The following is a 17500-nucleotide window of genomic DNA, read 5'->3' on the forward strand; positions in this document are numbered from 1 at the left end:
GCTGACCAGTCCCTGGCTTTTTGGCTTTTAGTAGTAGTAGTAGTAGCTTTTATTAGGAGTAGTTCCATTATTATTAGAGACCTTTAGCAACAATTTTTTCAAGGAGAATACCACGAACCCGCAAACTTCGGGAAATCACATGATATTGTCCTTGCCGTCACGTTTGCAGTCTGCAGTTCAAGTTTCAACTTCAAGGCACCATTCTTGCAGTAAGTGATTTACGACAGCGTTTTATAGCGAGAGATCAATCAGACATCCCGTTTGACCATATCAGTCATGTTGTTTCATCTGTTTGCTATCTATTGGGAACAATTTTGAAGATCAAAATAATATATGTTTTGGGAGAATTTGAGCTGTTTGATTTGAGAGCAGTTGTAGCAATGGAAAGTTCCAGATGGCAGCGCCGATGTAAATAACAGGAACAGCTTGCTAAAGTTCAAAATCCAGCTAACCTCTAACAACAAACGACTAACCCCAAACCACGGTTTGCGGTTTGCTGCACGAAAACCCCAGTGCTAAAGGTCTCTATTGCTTGATCAAACAGGTGGAGTGCCTTCAGAATACCTGACCACTATTGAGTGGTTTCAATAAGTATCAACACCTAACGAAAAGGGTGCCAAGCTACCCAGTACTTCACTCAGACAAGTCGGTACTTTTTTCCCTAAATAGACCTTAGTCGGCTTAAGATTCCTTGTGTATTGTATTTGCATGATAATTTGTCCATTCATATTTAAATGATATGGAAATACCTGGAACAAAACGTTTTATTCCCAAAGGGTTTGAATTGGATACAACATTGATTAGGTCTAATATAGTTACTGTAATTAACAACAGATTCTTTGTAAGATTAAGAATTGGTTATTCTTGTTTCCAAATTTACACATATCATTACTGTGGCTCTTTTTTCACTATACAAAAGCTCCTTTTGGCAGAACAATAGTAACGTTTCTTGTGATGTCACCCATTGTTTAATTTATATAATTATGCCAACCAGAACCTAATTGGCTGTTGAAACAATGATTTCTTTTGCTCCGTGGTTGGCAAGTTTGAAGGTCTACAGAAATGTGACGTCAATGTTTGTAAACAAGAAATATCACTATGGGGTAACCCAAACATGTCACAGTAATTATGTATTCTTCATGGCAACTATAGGAAAATTTTTCATTTTTCTCTAATTTTTTCTTTTTAAAGCATAAAACAATTTTCATTGCAGAACTTCTTTCCTCTGGTTTAAAGATAAAGTTTGGTAACTTACACATACCAACATGACAGTCCCTACTTTTTTCTAATACTAACACTCTATTTGAAAACGTTTCAAAGTAATTTGATTGCACGACTTACACATACTTCCTCTGGTTTAAAGTTATTCTTTTGTAGGAAAAGAAGTTCCATTTAAGGGGGTGACTACAGTGTATTAATTAATTAATTAATGACAGATTATCCAAAGAGTATCCAAGTAGGATTGGTGGGGAGCCCAGCATGACACTTGACTGTACCTGGTTGTGACGCAGTCCCCCCTGGGGATATCTCTGAAACGTCATTTGTCCAATCACACTCCACAGCACCTAAATCTGTTTCAGTAGGAAGCTGGTTTCTTAATCCAAGAAAATGCATCTTGCCATCTCTTGTACATGCACAAAAGCAATCCATTCCTGGACAGTTCAAAACATGCAATATCTCATTCCCAGCTGTAAACTTACAAAGAACATCCAGAGAGTTTGCATGCATCACAATAACGTTGCAATTTGCAGCACCAACGAAAAGTTGACTGGCTGAAGAGAGTTCAGCTTCTTGCTCTTCTGAGTCAATTAAAAGAGGATGTGTTTCCACAGGTAGAACAACCAAATTGCTTAGTATACCATCGGATACAGAAAACTGTTTTGTTCGAAGTGGTTGACATGACAGCGTTCGTTCTCCATTACAACAAACAATTCTGTACACTGCCAGTTTGGTTTGATTCAAACTGTGATTACACAAAAACGTTTTTTGATTTCCACTTCCTGCCAGTAAAATTTCTTCTTTTTGATGATTTAAAGAAGCTTGCTCAGCAATTTTTGCTTCATTGCAAGTTACATCAGTTGAAGCAATATCTGTTTTATTATCACTGGAACCAGAACAAACAAGATTCACCAAGAGATTCTGACCATTGCCAAATGGAACAATCTCTGAAACCTTGCAATGTTGACCCTTGCAAATTTCTGATAAATCTAAACATTGAACAAGTTTTGTTGCTTTATGTGATTCTTCCTTTGATTTCTTATTTTTGTTTTTGCCACTATTCTCCTCACCAGACATGGCTTCAGCAAACTTTTGCAGTACGGAAGAATGAAGTGTGTCTGACAAAGCTGGTGTTATTTGTTCATACATCCAGTCATCTTCGCTGCTAGACGGTGTGTACGGATCTTGCAGCATCATTTCCTTCTCAAGCTCAATACTGTTGTCCACATTAAAAACAGGCTTTGTGTAAGTCTCACTTTGTGCAGTTAGTACATCATAAACCATAAGATAAGTACAACTTTGAGTTTCTGTTCTCAAACAAACCTCATCCTTGACATCAGTTTGAGCAGCAGTCGACAACGATGACGAAGTAATGGACAGTGCTAATATAAGTGTTGCTGTGTGTCTGAATGATTGGCATTTTTGCCCTGCAGTGATTGTAGGATCCTTACCACAAGAACAAACTATGGAGATTGTGCACACAACTAGGTTTTCTTTATTGTTGTGCTGTGCTGGATGTTTCGCATCTTTTGTGCAATCACTCTTTCCTGCAAAAACAAGAATAGAAGATTTTGTTTGCATTGTAAAAGATTGTTTCAAGATTGAAGTAAACATACATGTTTGGTCTTTGATCTAAATTAAAACACTCTCAGACTGAATAAGGTGCTGTCCAACTGGCCCCAGTTGTTTGAAGGCTAGATAGCATTATCCACTGGATGAATCACTATCCACTGGGTAACTCGATTGGTTTTGCTAGTGTTTATCTGTTGGATAGCGCTATCCACCTTTTGAACAACTGAGGCCAGAAGTCTCGAGGACCTGATGAGCAGCATCCAGACCACACAAGTTATCAACACCAGAACAGTGAATTTGGATGATGATGATGATAACAAATCTATTATTTATTATGCTCCGACAATAATTATTGGGGAGGCAACAAACCAATTTACAAAATCAAATCAAATCAAATAAATTTTAATAAATTGATCTCTTATTAGAGGGGAAACCCTGCAGATGATCACCCAGCGACAACCCTTCTGAAGCAGAGCAAAGAATCCATAAACTCAACTTAAGTATCAAAAAAAAGTCTTCAAGTCCCCACAGCGACTCCAGGCCACTTAGTAGGGAGGCAAGTGCTCTCACCGCTGTTCCCATCCTGCATCTCTAATATCTACATGCATTTATACAAAATTTGGTCATAACTTAGCAACAATGACAAAAAGCCTTTTTGTGGATATCTAGTGATAACACTTTTGGATCCAGTGATGTTTTGTTCACTACCAAGCCCGGGGTTGCTGGAGGCCTGCTTAGCGCTAACCAGAACTAAATACCATGGAAACCTAGAGGTTTAGATACTTCTTAACTAATGATTAGTGCTAAGCAGGCTTAAAGCAACTGGCCCCTGGTGTCATTCCATTTATTCTCCTGGCCTGGGTGGCTTGAAGCAAGGTTTGCGCTAACCAGCATTAAATACCATGGAAACCTATAGGTTTTGATACCTCTTAACCAATGGTTAGCGCAAACCAGGCTTCGACCAACCGGCCACTGGACTATTTCATTGTTCAAGGAGTAAAATCAGCAATCATTCTAAGGAAAAAACTAATAGGCCATTTCCGAGTTCACGTCTGCCTTCTCTTCAAAGCGAGTCTAAGTGCGAAGTTTTTGTGATGGTAATTAGTTCTACTTTACATATGAATAAAAACTAATTTTCATAACAAAAACTTCGCACTTAGACTCGCCTTGAAGAGGAGGCAGGTATGAACTCGGAAATGGCCTATTACAAACTAACTGCAAACCTTGGCTAGAGTGGTTTTCATCGGTAGAATAATCGGGTTTTATTGTCCCTGTTTCGTGGATGTCACTAAAATCACTTCCGATCTCCACAGGCTCATTTTGACTTTTCAAATTACTTTCCTGCTCTTTTGAAACAGTGTTAAGCTCTTCATTCTCTGGTTCTGCCCATGCAACAAAGCTTGTTGGGGGGCCCGAGTTGATTGATGAATTACCATCTTGGTTTCCAACTGCTTCAGCTGGAAGCTTCACTTGAAACTCCGAGTGGATCTAAAGTTGAGAGAGAGAGAGACGTACAAGGAATAAATGGGACAAAGAAACAGATTGTTTCTTTAATTCCCTAGACTTACACTTTAGTTAGTTACTCATTCACCCCTGAACTCCCCCATAATTATGGATGTGTAAAAATAATCTATACGCATCGCTCTTAGAGGGGCCTAACTAGCCATTTTTACTTTGAGTTCCGAATTGCTGCGACGGGGAACTTTAGTTCCCAATTAAGCAGATTTGGGTTCCTAAGAACAAATTTCAAGGAGGAGCAAAAGACAGTTCCATTTAGTGCTCAGTCCACTTGTTTCCACGTTGATTACAGGAACAAAAGCAAAAAATTAATGTGTGAAACACTTGCTTTTTATAAAAAGGATCATAACTCCATTTGAAGGCATTGAAAATCATGCGAGCAAAGTAAGTTCATTTACATGCTAGATTCAAGATGCCTACAACAAGATATCGGGCAAATATGAGTTTATGTCGAAGTTCTCATGGGTATTTATATTTAAGACACTCTAAAATGACAAAACACACAAGACAACGTTGGGGTAAAAGGGGGGAACACAGCTCCACGATTGGCGTGGCAGACGACTTCCGTAGCGTGACTAAAGGCCTGAACTTATCTCCCCGGCGCACAAGGCAAACCGCGCCATTCGGACAAGTTGTAGGCTGGTAAAAGCCAAATAATGATATACAAGCTTTACTCTCCACGGCACTACGAGCTAAACCTCCGGCCAGCATCGTGCAAAAATGGAAAGACTGTAGGCAGTAAAAATAGCTCAAGCCTACTTATCTCCCCTGCACTATGGGCCGACTCCGCCGGCATGTGCTGGAACGATCAAGAACAAAGGCAGATAGAGAGCGTAAAAAGGTATAGCATGAAAAAACACAGAAGCGTGTACCGAGGTGAATCCAAAATTTATTAAACTTAACCTCCGAAGGGAGGGAGGGTGGGAAGAAAATTCATAAATGGTAAAGGTGCTCCTTTACTCCTAACTAAAGAGCTCACAGAGTGATAGTTTGAACTTTACTAGACCTTTTATACTGAGACTAATGTCTGGGACTAAACCAATGGTGACTAAAGTACCATCTAATAATTATAACTGTAAGCAGACAGTATTAATTAAGACAAGGATAAAGGAAGTCCGTTCGAATTGTTAGAATATAGGAGTCCATTCATGTCTTATTTGCGTTGTGTAATGTTTATGAAAAAACGTGACAATAATTATATAGAGGATAGCTCTAACGAGTCACGCTCCATTAACTATGTTTTACAACACTGTTGTAACTAGCTTTATTATATCAGGCCAAATTTTTAGATTTCATTAATCTTGGGAAACGTAGATGACAGTGTCAATGATGATGGTAGTGACAGTGGTGGTGATGGTGGTGATGATGATGATGGTGACGATGACGATGACGATGACGATGACGACGACGATGACGATGACGATGACGACGACGACGACGACGACGACGGTGATGAAGATGACGATGACGATGACGATGACGATGACGACGATGATGACGGTGATGATGACGATGACGATGACGACGACGACGACAATGATGACAGTGATGATGATGATGACGATGACAATGATGATGATGATGATGATAGGGGTGGTGGTGGTGGTGGTGGTGGTGTTAGTGATGATGATGACAATAATAATAATAAAGAAAATTAATCAACAAAAATACTCTGTTCATGTAGTAACAGACCAAGTGTAACAGAAAGTCATTTGCAACTGGCCACTGTTTCATTTCCAAACCTTAAGCTCTTCTTGAATGTCCCAGATAATAACTTGTCCTCCTTCACTGCATGCAGCAATATAATGAGAACAAGAGCTGTCACTGATGAGCTATAATAAAATAAAAAGATCAAGAAAAAAAAGGCCTACAGTACAATTAAGTCTACATATCAAGTATCTTACATTAGAACTCCTGAAATGGACATTGCCTCTACTAAGCAGAAGTATTCACTTTAAAAAAAAAATCACGACAACAAGAGAATCTTCACTGCACTAATTACCGAAAGATAATGGCGCATGGAAAATGCATAATTCTGACTGTACATCAAAAATATTATTATAACCAGCTGCTGTTGACTTGAAAGTCAAAACCTACAAACACAGTTGGTAAGTCGGCAAAGGAAGTCAGTTTAAGTCTCAGCTAATAACGAAATGACACATGCAATTTGACTAACACTGAAAACAAAAAAGATTGCTTTGGAATCAAGTTGGCAATACAGAAATGCTTACTTTGATTTGGGTTCCTTCGTGGCCATAGGCAAGAGCTGTGGCCAGTGATACTGAAAATGAAACAAAGAAAATAACCATTTACAACAACAAATTTTTTTTTTTTGGTATTTATGAGGTTACCTGGAGGGTTTACAATGGACCTTACATCAGCTCTTGCTACCTCTTCTGCAGAAAGTCTCTGTGGTGGAAAGTTTACTTCCCTATCAAATAAATGCCATTGCATGATAGGCTATCACCCTCTCAAAGCCAGCCCACCCTTGGGCACCCTCCGGTCTAGTAGATTACTGACTGGTAGATCTTGTATAATGCCCTGCTACAATCTTGGACAAAACTCTTGGGAAAAATTCTAGCTTAAGCATTACTTGGCATGCACTCACAAAATATATTGGTCCTTCCCCCCTTCCCCCCATACCAATGTTGATAATGTGATGCAAAATACTGTGCAAGCCTTTGGTCGCTTTTTAAAACAACATTGGTATTGGGGGAGGGGGGAAAGTAGGAAGAATTTACTTTTTATCGCACAGGCAAATTAGAGCGTCACATTTTTCCCAACGAGTTTTGTCCAAGATTGTAGGTCCTTTCCACATGTACATTTTTAAATGCATGATTCATCACGAGATATGTTTGCTTACCAGACATAGGGACATTCTTGGTGTGGTCACCCCTCACAAATGAACACTCCGGACAGTGGCGTTCGTGTTCTGACCTATAGTGAAAAGTAAAACATACAACAAACAAAATCTTAGCTTCCACCATTTTTTATTGTAAGGTCAAGGAGGCAGTGGATTCCCAGTGCTAAAGGAGATTCAAAACCCATTCTGACCACTCATTGAATTTTGATCCAACTTCCTGACTGTGTGTCTTGTGTGCAGGCAAAACATCTTCTAGGGTGTAGGCAAATCAACTTCAATATAGCCGAAATGACGAACATCTCCAACAACTATTTTAAAAATGAGATATCAGTTTTCAAGAAGTACAGGCCAATGTTTCCAAAGGCCACCAGTAGTCTCTCATTACATCTGTCCCTGACAGTGGTTTATTTTTTAAAACCTGGCTAGGAACCTTAGAAATTATTCAGCAACATCCATGCATCTATTGCTCACCATGGTTCATCTGTTGGCTCCCAGCAAACTAAACACACATTACAAGTGAAACAAAGAGCTCTGTCATCTCCACGGTTGGTGGGCTAAAGGAAAACAATAAAATAATAAATACTTTCTCTGTGCCCAAAGGACTTACCATTACTGGTATCTGGAGACTGGTCAATAGTATACAGTCATGTACATACATATTGAAATCAAGTTGGTGGGGACTGGAAAAGAGTGAGTTGCCATGGGAACATTGTATGAATAAAGCACTTTCCTAACCCTTCTTCTACTTTCTGCTCTTTATCAAATGTGACAAATGGTGACTCTTATTCCAAAAACTGACCTGGTGATAAAAACCAGCCTTTGCCATTGCTTCAGGATATGCCCATCTTAAAGGAAGAAAAAAAATTAGAAAGATTAAAATACGATTCAAGAAATAAAATTTAAAATTTATTTGCAATCAATCAGTGCATAGTAGTTCAAAGGTATTTTGCGCGGTCTATGAATATGCAGAAAATAAAGATCTTAACAAGACTGTTACTGAAATCCAAAAAGAAAATTGAAGTAATCAAGCACAAAGATAATCAACAATATTTGTAAAAAGGTTTTATAATACAAAGCAATGTATGATGTTCTTTCCAAATTTAAGATTAATAATAATTATTATCTCTGAAAAATGCATGGTCACCCCCAATTTTCTTTTTGGACACCAAAACCACTTGCTAAGTTCTGCTTTCTCCGCATGGTTTTTGTAGTATTTTGGGCCTTTCTTGTTCAATTGCCATATTTGGGCATGCCCATATATGGAGAGGCTCGTGTAAAAGTTTGTGTGTGTTCGGATATTAAAAAGCTGTGAGTTGTTGTGTTTAAGTTGTGTGTCTCTGTTTTTTCGAGTGTATTAGCTACAAAATATTATAGTTTTAAACAGCTCAAAAATAGCCCTGTATTAGTAAGCAACACCCATAGAAAACCCGAGTATCTCCAGATGTGGAGAACATAATTATGCTCAGCACCGATATGAAGGCACCATTGTTATGCCATTTATTTTATTTTTAAGCAATAGAGGATTTTTTTCTGTGTTTACATAGCCTCATCTAAACCCGAGGGGTAGTTGGGAGAATTTGAGACAGTTATGCAAACCCGAGACACAGTTGAGGATTTGCATACAGTACATTGTACGTGTACATGTAATTCTGTTGAGAATTCTCCCAAGACCCTGAGTGTTAAGCTTAGGCTACGTAAACACAGAAAAAAGTCCTCTATTGCTTTTATAAAATATCCCTCAAAAATAATTAGACAAATGAAGGAATATTCTGTTTTGTTTACTTCTTGATTGAAACAGATTTTCTTGATACATGTTCTGATTTCCTACCAGCCAATCAAAACGAGCATCCGACAAAACAGTCATAACCAATCCAAATTCATGTGATGTCACAGCTGTGTTTACATACTCTCATCTAAACACAGCTATTGACCAATGGGGATGCGCTTACTATCCTAATTATTTTGTAATAACCCTTTCAGTCCTGAGTGTGGGATTTATAGATTTTACTACAGTTCAAACACCATACAGTTTTACTCATAAACGGAGCTGTTTCATGCATAAATAGGTTAAATTCATTTTCACACATTCCATACAACAAGTATAACACATATGTAGACTTGTTTCAAATATTATTGTACATCTTCTTGGTTCAAAAGGTGGTACTTGCTTAACTGCTGATAATGATGATTGTAACTCACTCACTTAGATCGGTTATAAAACTCACAGATTAAACTACATAAACAACAGAATGATCCAATGAACAAAACAATACTTAACAATTATTCGCCGAAGGCGAAGTGATTATCGGTGAATATTCACCGAGACGAAGTCGAGCTGAATATTCACCTATAATCACTGAGCCTGAGGCGAATAATTGTTTTAGTAAGAAGATATAACTCATCAGACAGTATTTCGGTCTGATGAGTGCGTGAGCACGAAACTCGGAGTAACAGAGAATTTTGTCTCTTCGTTATATCTTCTTATTCAAAGCTCTACACTTAAAAGTGTATTGAGCACTGTTTAACAGCATTAGCCACTTTATTACACATATAATTGTTTTAGTATAAATGCACAGGTGATTGTTTCAAAAAAGAGAAAAAAAAAAACATTTCAATGCGAAATCATCTTCACTTACAGTGGCAAAACGATTACTGGCAGCCATTTTGTCCGTCAAGGTGATTATCGGCTGATAATCCAAGATAGCGAGCCAATGAGAGTGCGCGATTTTGTATAATCACCTGTGTATTTATACTAAATGAAATTAATCATATATTGAACCGTGGATATGAAATCAAGTGAAGCTATGATCCTCGCAGTTATGATTGCAATTTTAGCAATTGCATAGCCGGAAAAATTCAGGACTTCAACAGGGTTTGAACCTGTGACCTCGCAATGCCACCCAACTGAGCTATGAAGCCACTGATGTTGGGTTCTGGTCATTTGTGGGTTCACATGTTTCTGTGATGAATGAATCAATGAACGAAATGATAAATGAAATGAATCATATATTGAACTGTGGATATGTAATCAAGTGAAGCTATGGTCCTTGCAGTTAGGAATGGTCGGTTCAACAAACCTGTATTCTTTGTGTGGCCAAGACACAAATGTCTTTCTTCGCTCTGCTTCTAAAAACAAATGGGACTTCTGTCCTCCACCAAGAAGATACTTTGTCCTTGAACTTACAGCCGATGCCACAGGAAGGGCAGCGTGATTTTTGTGACTTTGTTCCAGGTGTTCAATCAAGTCAATGAATGCAGCATCCAAATCACTGCATGGATACTTCAGCTGACAAGTGCACCACTTTAATAAATGAGATGAAAATAAAAGAAATAATAACAAAATTTAAAGTCTTGAAACAAAATGTAGTAGCAGACAAGTAAAGAATTTTAAGAAAACCATGAAACCTTTGAGTTTATAAAATTGTTTCGACAGAAACTTCTGTCATCCGAATACAAAGCGATGATGGAAAAAGTTTCTCTCAAAACATGTTTTATAAACTCAAAGGTTTCATCGTTTTATTAAAATAATAACAACCTTTTGTTTTTATGTCTAACCTAGCAATGACATTTATTGTTTATACTGTCTTTCCTTGAGTTACAAATGTACCAGTAGCAACTTGAACCAACTAGATTTACAGGCATTACTAAACCACAGCGAAACAGCGAAACACTGAAACACCAAAACACCATGTATGACCTCACAATACATTGAATACTAACCGACAAAGGTTGGATTTGAGATTAAATATCGTTGTAGGCCTAATTAGGCCTAAAACTTTATTGCTCCTAATTCATTGAGATTAAGATTAGGATTCAGATTAATGGGGACATAGTTTTTGAGTGAACCTAGCTGTTGTTAACCCTTTCACTCCTGTGGGGTTCCCCATTGACGAGTAAAATCGTCTGGCGTTAGACAGAGTAAAATCTATAAGTCTCATTGGCCCTTAAAGGAGTGAAAGGGTTAAGACTGAGATTAGGAGCAATAACTTTTTAGGCCTAATTAGGCCTAAAACGATGTTTAATCTCAAATCCAACCTTTGTCAGTTAGTATTCAATGTATTGGGGGATCATACATGGTGTTTTGGTCCTTTCTTTCGCCGTTTCGGTGTTTCGGTGTTTCGGTGTTTTGTGGTTTAGTAATCCCCGTGATTTACAGCTGTATCTCCAAACTTTTCCTGAAACTATGGTAGCCCCTGTATGTACAGCCCTTTTATTCTTATGACCACCACTTCCTCTCAAAGGACAAGCTTTACCAAACCCAAATGACATTTAAGAAATAGAAAACATGTACCGTGTTTCTATCAAGTTATAGAAACAAGAGGGAAAGTTTGGGAGAACAAGAAATGCAGTGGGGACACAAGCCGCAGGCGAGTGTTTCCACAGCTTTTTCGAGTTCTCCCAAACTTTTCATGAGTGTTTCTATAACTCAGTAGAAACACGGAGTACATGTTTTCTATTTCTTTTAGAAAACAACTCGACAAGAAAAAGGAAAACAACTTGTTAACTCTAATTATCAAAATGTAACATCTCTTTGCTCGCACCATCACTACGTCAACAGCTCGTACTAGTTATGTGTCTCCATCGAGTTATAGAAACATGATTTTCAACCAATCAGTGTGTGTATTTTCTTAGGACTGTTTTCTAAACTGTAATGATGGTTCAATAATAGAAATTCTCTCACATCATCCAAAACAAAAAGAATTTTGAGAAATGTCCATCACTACAAAAATTGTACCTTGACTGCCTTATCATGGCTGGAATTCAAAAGCAACTGCGCCTTGTCTGCTTCCTCTTTCAGTGAAGACTGTAATTTCTCGATACATTCCACAGTTAGGCGGTCTTCGCTCTCGGATACGTATAAATCCATGGCCGATATTAACTGAAGAGCCTGACAATAAATAACAAATACTCCTACATTCACACATAATCCTTGAGTTATTCTTATGTTTTAAGGCCACATGCCCATGAATAGTTCTCTTATCCCAAATTGGTTGAATACATATTATGTTTGTATTGTAATCCTTAATAGAACTGCATATGACAATGGTTTATTTAGTATAATCAATGATTCCTCTAAGTTTAAACATATTATGTTTAATTGTTACTGTAGTTTCTTGATCACACTATTGACTCAAGCAACATTGATTTGGTGACTGACGATGACTGGCAACATTAGAATGTAATTTTGAATGCTATGAGATGTCCCAGCTAACGTTTCCTGTTACTTGTCTACTGACTGGATGCGCAAGTGACTGACTGAGTGGATGAGTGAGCAAGCGAGTGAGGAGTGAGCTTGCAAACAAATGAATGAATGAACAAACACAAATGCACGATGACCAAAGAAATGAGCAGAATGAGGGGTGGTGCTGTTGGCTGGGTTTAAGATAGTGGATTTCTATTTGGATAGATCAAGTTCAAGTTCAAGTCCAACCACCAAAATGGATTTCTCTACTGTTTGCAAATGTGAACTGGTTTTACGTGTATCTGTCCCATTGGATTACTCAAGGTTCATAGCTTATGATGACTATGACGATGAAGATGACGATCATGATGCAATGATAATGACAACCAAGTATCCCTCAATTGAAGGATTATTCTTAAATGTCCATTGCTCCAAGTGAAGTATTATTGTTCATTTGGGACACTGAAAGCTTGATAGGGATCACAGGAAATGAACATGTTTTTTTCTAAGCCCAACCCAAATATCTGGACTCGCAGAACTAGAACCTGGAAACATTTGATGAATAACCCCCTCCCTTAACCACTAGACTACCACATCACTAACGGCGAGGATGTCTTTTTTTTTTTCATGTCAATATTTTTTTCTTCCAAATGCTGCTGTAATCATGTATTAACACATGATAAGAAGCAAGCTTACATAGTGAAAAATGTCGGTTACCAAACTTCAAGAGAAAGGATGAAGGGGTAGTTTCTAAAGAAACTGTGGTGCTGCGTCGGTGGGGAAGTAGTATACGAAGGGCTAACGCTCGAAACATCAGCTTTTAGAATCTCTGTACGGTGGTCAATTTACATTATCAACTCCGTTGATAAACCAAATTTTTGTATATTGGATTCGCTCTGACGAAGGGCTAACGCTCGAAACGTCAGCTTTTAGAATCTCTGTACGGTGGTCAATTTACATTATCAACTCCGTTGATAAACCAAATTTTCAAGAGAAAGGGATTGGTTTCTAACGACACTGGTGCCACATCAGTGGGGAATGAGACATGAAAATTTCAAATTATCAAACAAGTTGATAAAGGTTATTGCACCACCGTGATAACAATGTAAAAGCTGAAGTTTTAAGCACTAGACCTTTGTATTGAGGAATGGTGGGTTTTTAGCAGTTTGCAGTGGAACTATTTATACCACCAGAGTTCCACCAGTGGCAAAGCTGCTCCTGGACCATCTCCCATATAAAACACTTAACAACTCGCAATTCCTAAATTTGCTCTGATGAAGAGTCTCACGCTACTTACATGTAATAGCCCTTATCAGAGTTATCAGCGGTTTTGCCACATAAACGAGGCTAAGGAGTCATTTTGTATCAAATTGATCATTAAGCCCCTTTTGCATGTCGTTTTCTACAGGCTCAACTCCAATAAGGTCTATTTACCTTCATTAAAACAAAACAAAACAACGAGGAGCAGCCGAGCGAGTCCACAACAAATTTTGACCACTGTGATGACGAATATCGTTGTCGATAAGAGTACAGACAACGCTGAACCACTTTCGATTTGTTTTTTTACCACAATATTCAAGGCCAAAGAAAGTTTTTATTTCAGAGCGTGACCAAAATCATGACTCAAAGAAAGAGCAAGCGTTGTTTATAACCTTCTCGCAATATGATTGGTTTATTTCCCAAAATGAGCGTTCCTGATTGGCTATTACACTGCGTGGCAAAATGACGTGAGCATGACGCATACAGCGTTGTCTAGACTCTCATCGACAACGGCAAATTAGCCAATCAGATTGTGAGATTACAAGCAATTGTGGTAAAAAATAATTTTGACTGACTAATGGTCTCAATGACAGAAAGTCAGTGTTGGACATAGTTGCACGGAGCCACTTGAAAAGAGACTGTTAGATCAGAATGACTACATGTATGTGACCGGTTCTCATTGAATGAGGGACTCATTGAATCACAGACAGATAAACAGATATGACAGAGACAACAGAAAGATAAAAATTGACTTACATCTGACAGAGTGACTTCTAGTACCACTTCTTCGGAGGAAGCCCCTTCAAGAGGAGGTTGTAAAATGCTGTCCAGCAGCAGGATGCCATTGAGATCCTTTCTCAGTCCAGAAACTGATCCATTTGTTAAGAAAAGCTTTTCCACTTCAGGACAAAATCTACACTGTAGTGGTCCATTGCTTACTATGAACAAAAGACAGAGATCAGCTACAACAGCATTCCCAATAGCTCTCACATTGTGCATATACATGTACCTGTAATGGGGGACTTAAGCACGCCATAATTTTGAGATGCGGGCAGCAACTGGAAGTGAACCGTTCACATGCTAGGAAATTGGTGTCTCCCAGATTTTTCAAGTAATCATCTTTAATGATGAAGAGATACTTAGCTATATAAATGTGGTTTGAAGACAATTTAAAAGGGGAAATATCTCACTTAAGATTGCTGTCCATGTCTCTAAAACCGTCATGTGCTAAACTCCCTAATGACAATCCCAGTACCCAATCGGAGACATTTTTGAAAAAAGAAGACCTTTCTGACAGTCCCATCCACATAATATCATGAAAAAATTAATGATCTGTTTGTCACCCCTCCAACTCTGTATCACACTTGCCAATCCTCTTATCATCACATCCAGTTTGGCTGTTTTCGAATTAAAACTATAGTACAAGTTTGAAAATCCCAATATGCTAGCAGTGTTAAAACAAATTATCTAAGCGATGATGATCATCACAGTGAATGTAGTAACTTGAAAAGCTACAAAGATGCCTGAAAATCTCCAGGTATGAACTAGATTTGAACCGATGACCATGTAATTGCACTGTACTTGCATCTACCAACTGATCTATTGAGCCATCTGGGAGGTGGTCACTTACAAAATTTTATTATACCTGTTGGGATTCAAATTTTTTTCTTGATTTAATATTTTTCAAACCAGTTTTATATTGATTTTTCTCTGTCTAATATTCATTATCATGATCTGAAAATCAAAATTAAACTGGTTTCAAAAGATTTTGAACCAGGAAAAATTTTGAATCACAACATATCCATCCTGTACTACATGAAGGTCAATGCATTGCAGAAAAATTATGACATTTCATACATATGAATGGCAGTTGTGTCATTTTAAGTGAAGGTGACCAGCTGTCAGACAGCTTGAAGGCCTAAATGGTAGACCCCTTACTCACAATAACAAAATCATTTAAGGCAAGGCTACCATATGTTCTTATTTATTTCAATCTTCACTACTTCATCGCAGAGCACAGAGGTTCCTTTTTGATCGTCTATAATGGAATTTATCCAAAAATTCATGCAGTTGGTTTAAGTTTACTCCAACAAGACAATTTTACACAAATTGTCAGATAAACAATCAAAATTATATTATTAGGATACCCACATTTTTAATAAAAGGGCCAGATTAAAAATTAAGAGCCCCTGTTGTAGCAAATGTCACATTACATTAAAACTTGTCTTTCATTATTCTTTTACTTTATTTTTTTCATGCAAATTTTTCAATTATGTTTGCTGACCATATGCGATTTAAGCCTCCGGCTTTGGCTGTTCTCATGTATTCCTCAGAGTTTGATGTGTAACAATAAACAATAAACAATAATAATGAAGAGCATTTAGTTCAGTGAATAGCCCCACAGCTCAAACTTTATCTTTTAATGGCCAACAATAAACAAAAATTGTCACAATCAAAATGACTAACAATGCGCGACCCATGTGCGACCCTTGCAAAAAAATCCATGAAGCACTATGTATACTACCAATGTACTGGACATAAGCTCAAACAACAATTGACATTTTTTAACCTTTACACGAAAAATCAATTTCAGCCATTCAGCTAGATCATATGTGAATCGATCTAAAAGTAACTGGTTTCTGGATGTATTACGATCAATGGTTTTCCACACAAAGATGGACTTTCAGGAAATGATGAAATACAAATTTCCCAAGAATCTAATTGAACCTATATAAGAGCATGGAGGTCGATTTCTAGCGAAGTGAACATCGTTTTCCCTGAAAGGTAATAACTAAAAGTAAATTTAAGCACTCCTATATATTAAACTGACCACGAATTTGAAAAGCCCACCCCAAGCTTTGAGATTACAGCTGCGAACACCCACAAAATACCGCATTCTTACTTAACACAACTAACCTGCCTGTGTTGTCCGTTTCAATTGTAGATTGGATCGTGCATCCACGACTTCAACTGTTCCATCTTCAAGCGTGCAGATGAAGCAGTTTGACGGAGGTGAAAAAGTGACTGAGATTGGCCGGCCACTGAATTTAAGGCACCCTTCTTCCTCAATATACCACTCCTCGGGGGCCGCCATATTTGTGCTTCGACATGGTTTTGCAATTAATCGGTTCCAGGCCTCCGACATAGCATCCAAGCCTGAAATAGGTCCTGTCTTCGTGCAAAAGCGATGCTCTTACCAAGTCTAGTCAGGAGCGCATGAGTAGGAGCTTGCGAGCTTGCCTCTCCCATACAAGCCCTATGAGTCAACCTTTGCTCGTATCTTTCTATTTTTAGAACGCCACGAGTTCTTCGGCTCTGCGCACACTGTTTAGAATGGCCAATCAGAACAAAGGTTTTTGACTTGGGCCATTTTAGTTTCAATAGGAATAAAACGCAAACAGCGGTTACAAACATTTGCTTGAACTGCATAACTTTCATAAACTCAACGTTTCGTATGTTACAACATACATCATCAGAAGTGATTATTATTCAGTTTGCGTTTTATTCCTACAGAATAAAGTTATTGTGGAACAAAGACAAAAATAGCAACAAAACAATGTATGCAAATTGTGCAAATTGATGTAAATTGTTGTAAATGTGAGTCTCCTGCTGAAGGATTAGTTCTAAAAATAGAAAGATAAGCGCAAAGGTTGACTCAAGGATATAATGCATTGTGAGGCTCCTAGTCATGGGCTCCTGGTCTCGTAAAATGCTGGCGCAATTTGCAACTCAAAGTCGAAGGAGTTAACGTGAGCCGGTCCAAAAAAAGTCGTCAGAACTAGCTTGTTGGTAGCTTGGTAGCAACAATTTTCTTCCTTGCTGTTTTTTCGTTGTTTAATTAAATTGTAGCAGCAAGGACCAACGTAACAAAAAAAGAAGCACCGGAT

The 17500-nt window shown here is 38.0% G+C and overlaps 1 protein-coding gene across 3 annotated transcripts in view; it reads right to left on the bottom strand.

Moving 5' to 3' along the window:
• LOC137978382 (baculoviral IAP repeat-containing protein 6-like) overlaps nucleotides 1-16723 on the bottom strand; it is a 65998-nt gene extending 49275 nt beyond the window's left edge. For all 3 annotated transcript variants that reach the window (XM_068825269.1, XM_068825270.1, XM_068825268.1), the window contains exons 1-11: nucleotides 16530-16723; nucleotides 14370-14551; nucleotides 11907-12059; nucleotides 10249-10472; nucleotides 7971-8016; nucleotides 7643-7725; nucleotides 7172-7245; nucleotides 6540-6589; nucleotides 6051-6140; nucleotides 4014-4278; nucleotides 1497-2765 (exon numbers count right to left, since the gene is read on the bottom strand). In XM_068825269.1, coding sequence (XP_068681370.1) covers nucleotides 1497-2765; nucleotides 4014-4278; nucleotides 6051-6140; nucleotides 6540-6589; nucleotides 7172-7245; nucleotides 7643-7725; nucleotides 7971-8016; nucleotides 10249-10472; nucleotides 11907-12059; nucleotides 14370-14551; nucleotides 16530-16707 — 2614 coding nt within the window. In that variant the 5' untranslated portion in view covers nucleotides 16708-16723. The remainder of the gene's footprint in view (nucleotides 1-1496; nucleotides 2766-4013; nucleotides 4279-6050; nucleotides 6141-6539; nucleotides 6590-7171; nucleotides 7246-7642; nucleotides 7726-7970; nucleotides 8017-10248; nucleotides 10473-11906; nucleotides 12060-14369; nucleotides 14552-16529) is intronic.
• Between the last annotated feature and the right edge of the window lie 777 nt (nucleotides 16724-17500).

The sequence above is a fragment of the Montipora foliosa genome, chromosome 12 (assembly GCF_036669935.1).
Source record: "Montipora foliosa isolate CH-2021 chromosome 12, ASM3666993v2, whole genome shotgun sequence".
In the NCBI taxonomy this organism is placed as follows: domain Eukaryota; kingdom Metazoa; phylum Cnidaria; class Anthozoa; order Scleractinia; family Acroporidae; genus Montipora; species Montipora foliosa.